The sequence below is a fragment of the Primulina huaijiensis genome, chromosome 3 (genome assembly GCF_012295235.1).
Source record: "Primulina huaijiensis isolate GDHJ02 chromosome 3, ASM1229523v2, whole genome shotgun sequence".
NCBI lineage: Eukaryota > Viridiplantae > Streptophyta > Magnoliopsida > Lamiales > Gesneriaceae > Primulina > Primulina huaijiensis.
Window position 1 is genome coordinate 21,040,420 of NC_133308.1, and position 6,857 is coordinate 21,047,276.

At 27.4% G+C, this 6,857-nt stretch overlaps 1 protein-coding gene across 1 annotated transcript; it reads left to right on the top strand.

Annotated features, from left to right (window-relative positions):
* The first annotated feature begins 4,748 nt into the window (after positions 1–4,748).
* Positions 4,749–5,450, top strand: LOC140972236 (auxin-responsive protein SAUR50-like). Its single transcript, XM_073434686.1, has one exon. It carries the CDS (start codon positions 4,870–4,872, stop codon positions 5,185–5,187), a length of 318 nt encoding a protein of 105 aa, XP_073290787.1. The 5' UTR covers positions 4,749–4,869; the 3' UTR covers positions 5,188–5,450.
* Positions 5,451–6,857: the final 1,407 nt, after the last annotated feature.

A 6,857-nucleotide genomic window follows, 5' to 3' on the forward strand; every position in this document is an offset into this window, starting at 1 on the left:
ATTGCTCCCACTGATCAAGTCATTCTCAATAAATTTTGGATCTCTTGATTCCACAACTTCATGATTTGTGATGAACATGTATCTGTCATAGTACCTAGTACCCTATATCATCTCATATCAATAGTGCTCATTTAAATTAATGTATGAAGAATAATCTTCAATTTCACACCTTAAAATTATAGACTTGAATTTTAGAAATTATTATCAGAGTAATAGCAATATGCTGCAAAATTAATGAATATATGCTAATGTTATTAAATGAAGGAATAAACCATATGTCATGTTTTACCCATGTAAATCATGATCTACATATGAATCACTAAAATAAAAATTGTCTGTGGACTGAATTTTTAATTCAATTAGATTCATACAACTTAATGATATAACTATTGAATTATATTCAATTCTCAATCCATGTGAATAAATTAAGAAAATAATTCAATATTGTATCCTAATTAATTATATTTAACATAACGAAATTTCTTGTGAGATAAATTTCAATGTTTAAATATAATTAATTACATTTTATATCCCTTATAACCAAATGTGATCCTCATAATTTATGTATAATTTTAATTCAATCAAAGATGTTGTGGCTACTTTTCAATTAATTAAAATCATACGAATCACTAGAATATTAAATTCTTTATGCATAAAATATTTATTTTTCATAATTATTCATCTCAAAATATTATCAAAATGATGAATAATTTTATGTAATTTATGTCTGTTATAACTAAATGGGATTAAAAATTAATGTATAATTTTAATTCAATTAAAGATGCTATAGATATTCTTTAATAAATTAAAATTATACGAATCAATAAGACATTAAATCACAAATTTTTAAATATTTATGCTCTTAATAAATGTCTTTCATGTGATCTCCAGCCCACTTAATGTATAATTTTGCATAATTAAGGATGATGTAGTCAAACCTTAATTATTTAAAATTAAACGATTCACTAGACATAAATTTTAATTTTATAAATGTCCTTTATGTGATCCTTAACTGACTTAATGTATAATTTCTCATAATTAAGGATATTGTGACTATTCCTCAATTATTTAAAATTATACTGTTCACCGGACAAAATTTTGGCTATACTTAATGCTTTATATAATAATTATTAAGCAATCAACACTTTCCAAGAGTGCTCTCAGGAAAGATAGGTAGTGCTAAGGCCCTTTAAATACCTAACTCCTAGTCAGAGCAACATTCTCCAGGGAGACCGGTGGCAAGTCAAGGCAGTTTAAACCGATCTATGAAGAACTCCCTCAGATCATGTTTTCTTATGTCACCTTATAATTATTATTCAATTTAATTATCCACATTTATGTGAATCTTAATAAGCCAAAATTTTTTATTAAATAACTTTATATTCACATTTTTACTTAATATGAACAAATACTTTCCCCATCAGTTTTTCTCTTCAAACAGAGTAGTGATAAAGTGAGGATCACATTTACGTGAAAATGTGGATTCCTCATCAGTTTTTCTCTTTTATCAGAGTAGTGATAAAGTGAGGATTATTTGTTCATTTGTGAACATCTGAAATATTTTATTTTAAATATTATATTCACATCTTACTTGATATGTTCATTTTAAATTATAAACAACTCAATATAATTTAATATAAACATAATGTGAATATTTACCAAATTTTTTTTTAAAATATTATTTGCATTTTAAATTTCAAGAATAAATGCAAACATAATATTAAATTTGCATGTACACATCAAACACTTATCCATAATATTTGACATTATATCTAACATGCAAAAATAATTTCTAAACATGTATCAGAAATTACATCTAACTTGAAATTATTTTAATGTGTACAAATTATTTGACCAAATGCTATATGGTATACCGAATTATACATATAACTTAATAACACATTAATCATTATTTATTTATTTATTATTATTATTTAAGTAATAAATAAATTTTTACGACAAAGGATTCAATTGTCAAGTTGTGGGTCCCACAACATTAATTGTGGGTCCCGTGTTAATTATTATTAAATTTATTATTATTTATTATTATCATTATTAAAATAATAATGGTAAAAACTGAAACTTCCAATTGTTTTTAATCAGTGGGAACCGAAGCTTTTAATTGTATTTAATCAGTGGGGCCGCCAACTTTAATAATTTCAATGCATGTAAGTGATATTGAAATTATTGATCGAATGCATGACTTTTAATTTCATTGTCTTCTGTAATTTTTTCAGAAAAAATTGCTCTCAAAATTTTTTTGATAATCTCGTATCAAAAAACTTTTAGAAAACAATTATAATCTTCAAAAGTAGAACATCAAGTGCAGCCATCAACAAAATTCTCAGGTAAGTTATTTTATCCGATCTTCAAGTTTCTTGCGTAAATTTCAGAAATAAATTTTTCAAAATTTTGCGATATCGGATTTTCAGAAAATTAAAAACAAATTTTCAAGGCAGAGGTATCATGGCTCTGATACCAAATGTTGGAATTTTTTTTCTAAAAATCATGTTTCTGCACGTATATAAACATGATAAACAAATATGCAGAAGCTAAATCGAGCGTTACCTCCAGGCATTGAATCATCTTTTGATTTCTCTGATTTTCCTCCGATTGAAGCCTTCTAAACACTCCAATCTTTCTATAGATGGTGTATTATTCTGTATGAGATTGTATGTTTAGGGACCTCAATCACCTCTATTTATAAGTGTTTCTCATACCATCAACGAGAAAAGTCGGGAGCATGAATGTCAAAAGAAGAATCGTGTACGCATCTAAATTTTCTTGGTCGTCGCCAATATCAATTTGTACACACCTCTTTTAATATGTGTCATATTTCTTACATGCAAAATGCTCAAAATTTTGAGTAATAGAAAAAAATAGAGCGGTGAGCATGATATTGAGACATGAAACCAACTCCAAACAATGAAAGCTAAGCGTGAGGCAACCATCTAGGAATACATTTTCTTGTTCTACCACATATGCCTAAACACTACTCTAACAAGAAAAACATTATCTCCATCACTATATATATAAAAATTAATAATTAAGAAATTTCGATAACGAGCTAGACCAACTTGATATTTTTTTCCAACTAATCGATCAAACTCAATGTTTTTTTTTTAAAAAAAGAGAGAGAGAGAGAGAGAAAAGAATAGGGCAATGTTATGTTATTCAAACTCCAGTTTCGGTCATTGACGGTCTATTTCGTGTACAAAAAAAATGATGATTTTCTTTATTAATGTGTAACATAAAATAGAGTGTAACTGACGTCACGATAAGTTTTTATTGAAAATAAAATAAATTATAAATCAACTAACAATTTCAATTTTAGGGACCAATAATTATGATATACATTATAACTAATTTTTTTCAAATTAAAGAAAGAAGGAAACTTAACATGATAGAGACCTAAGTAGGCATTTGTTTATGTCTTATGTTCTATCTAATTCCAATATATTAATCAAGATTTTATTGATTTGTGGAATTTTAAGTTAAATTTCACATGTAGATAGGGTCCATAATGTCGCTAGGAGGACCAGCATGTTAGACTATTCATTATGGGCTTGGGCCCCACTTTGTCCTTTCCTATTTCCCCAAGCCCAAAACAGCCCATGATATTAATCCGGTTTTTTTCTAAATAAAATATTTACACATCATTTTTCATATTTTAGTTTGTAGGTTAAGTAGAAATATCTATATTCTCTAATACTTACTAGTTACTACTATATAATATTAAAATTTTGTATTTTATATGTAGCTTAATCTGTATTTAAACCAATTAATATTATAAAAAAAATTAAGATAAATTAAATTACATTATTCGTCATATAATTAGTTGACATGTTTTTGCTTTTAATTCTGTAAATGTACAATACATTATTTTTATTTTTTTTTATCAAGTGTTAACATGGCTTGGTGTCAAACACATATTCGATATCTAATTTCGCGTTTAGTAATACGTGAAGTGATCATGCATATCAACAATATTCGGTGTAACGTCATCCATTAAAACTGTGAAAAAAAACCGTACTATTGGAGTAATACGAAATACCGACAACTCACAATATCAGAAACCAAAAGAAGCAAACTTAGAGAAGGAATTTCATAGGAGAAATGGAGTATTATATTAATCCACATAAATTATAGCGTTAAAAAATAAATATTCTTCGTTCTCCAAACACCATTACATATAATATAATAAAATTGTCTCAAATTCTATGTTTGCTTATTTTTTCGTACATAATAAAAAAAATCATTGGAAAAATAAAGTTTACAAACAAATTTCTTATTTTGTCCTTATTTAATTCATAAAAAATATATACATGTTTTCAAAATTAGTTAATAGTGTTCATGTTAGTAAAAAAAAAAGAAAAAAAATTTACTAAAGGTAAAAACTGGACTATATTTTTTGATATATATATATGGCAAAAACTTGTTTGAAACAGTCTCACGGGTCATATTTTGTGAGAAAGATATCTTATTTGGGTCATCCATGAAAAAATATTATTTTTTATGCTAAGAATATTATTTTTTATTGTGAATATCGGTAGGGTTGACCCGTCTCACAGATAAAGATTCGTGAGATCGTCTCACAAGAGACTTGCTATATGTGTGTGTGTGAAATTTGTAAAACGTAACTATATTAACGAAATATATATACTACTTAAAATGTGACAAGTACTTTGCCTCTTGCACCCCACAAGAACCCCATATCCCCACAAGTTTTCTTAATAAATACCTCCACACACTCAATAACTTCACCACCTCCACCAGCTTCATCTTCAAACCACCAAACTCCCCCATATCTTTTTCTTCTCTAAGCAACCAAATCTTTGGACTCTAATCATCTGCAACAACAACAAAAAAATGGCGCTCAAGAAATCAAACAAGCTCCCACAGGCAGCAAGCCTAAAGCAAATCCTGAAAAGATGCTCCAGCTTAGGCAAGAAACACGGCTACGACGACGAAGACGGCCTGCCGATGGACGTCCCCAAGGGCCACTTCGCTGTGTACGTGGGCGAGAACCGAAGCCGATACATCGTCCCCATTTCCTTCTTGAGCCACCCCGAGTTCCAGTGCCTTCTGCGACGAGCGGAGGAAGAATTCGGGTTCGATCATGAAATGGGAATCACTATTCCATGTGAAGAAGTTGTTTTCAGATCACTAACTTCCATGCTCAGATGAGCAGCAGTGTAGATTTCTGATCGAGATAGATGATCCAAGATTTGGAAGCAGTGCTGGTTCCAGTCTTTTTTTAACATCTTTCTTGATTTCTTTTTTCTTCTCAGTATTCTTGTTTTTCGGGGAAACCTATGTTTGGTGATCCTAACTTGGAACCGACCCATGATGAAGTTATTGATTTTTTTGTGGGTTTGGATTTGTAATTAAAGTATTTGTAATTTTCACCGCAGAGGTGTTTAATATTACACCCTGAGATGATCAGATTATTCCATTGTTCCAATTAGTAATTGAACAATTTTACTCAAATACTCGTCTACCTAGCCTTCCCATAAAAAATACAGAATTTTGGGTATATGGAAGTGGTTATATCGAAAAATATCGAATTTATCGAAATTTGTGATACTACGTGGTATCAATATCAAATTTTTTTATGATAACTATAAATTTTTAAAATTTTTAGTATATACTGAATTACCACATACTGAATAATATATATATAATAAAAAGAAATATAATATTTTAAAATAATAAATTTAAATTTTAAAAAAAATAAAACAGTATATATCAATAATGTCGAAATCTCAATATATCGCAGCTTTCAGTACAATCAACATGCTAATTATGCATGCCAAAAATTTCTGTATACCATATCAGAATAAATATTTTTTATATCGTAATTTTTTATATGATATACTGTATATATTTTTTGATACAATACGATATAACACCATGTAGTTCTTGTGATATATTATCAATATATTAATTACTATGGTCAAATTTATAATCATAAAATAAAAATAAATAAAAACATATTTATTTAAACGAATTATTGACTAAATAATGTATATATGAAATGATAAATCAGCGTTCGGTGTTTATTTACTATTTAATTAAATGTGGTTTCAAAATTAAAAAAAAAAATTGATTAATATTTTCTTATCTTTCAATAATCACAATAATTATCTTTATATATATAATTGTGCATGTATATTATTACTTTTTTAATTATTTAGGTTAACTTTTAAAAAAAAATAATAAATGGAGTAATTAATTATTGAGGGGGCAAAATAATACTGCAATTAATTGAGTGGGTTATTTTTAAAAAATATTAAAAACTAGTGGAATAATTAATTGTTTACAGGTTGGCAAAATGATACAATTATTTGATATAATAGCTGGGGATTAAATGAATGATTAATTTGTGTAGTTGAATTGACTACCAAAGTGATATAATCTTAANCGCGTTTTTAAAAATCAAGTGCATTTGCAGGGAGTTTTATGTCTAATTGAAGATTTAAAAGATCATTAATTACATATAAGGAGTTGGTGTGGTTTTTATTTTTCACATACGTGCTAAATGTTATTTGCCCAATTGATATGTATGTGCAATAATGTTAACGGAAGAAAACATGTAGAAGTTAATTCTTAATCTAGAGGTATGCATACATATTTATACATATAAATAATCAGTATATATATAATCAAATAAATAAACAAAAAGTAATTTTTTTTTTGAAGTGATCTAAATAATAAGTAGGCTTGGACCTACTGTTTTTGTAGATCACATTCAGTACTAAATGAATTATTGTACTGAATTGTACACTTGCCATGGTATCAGATAGGATTTAATAACAAGAAAACAAGTATTTCAGTTTCTTAACAAAATAAATAAA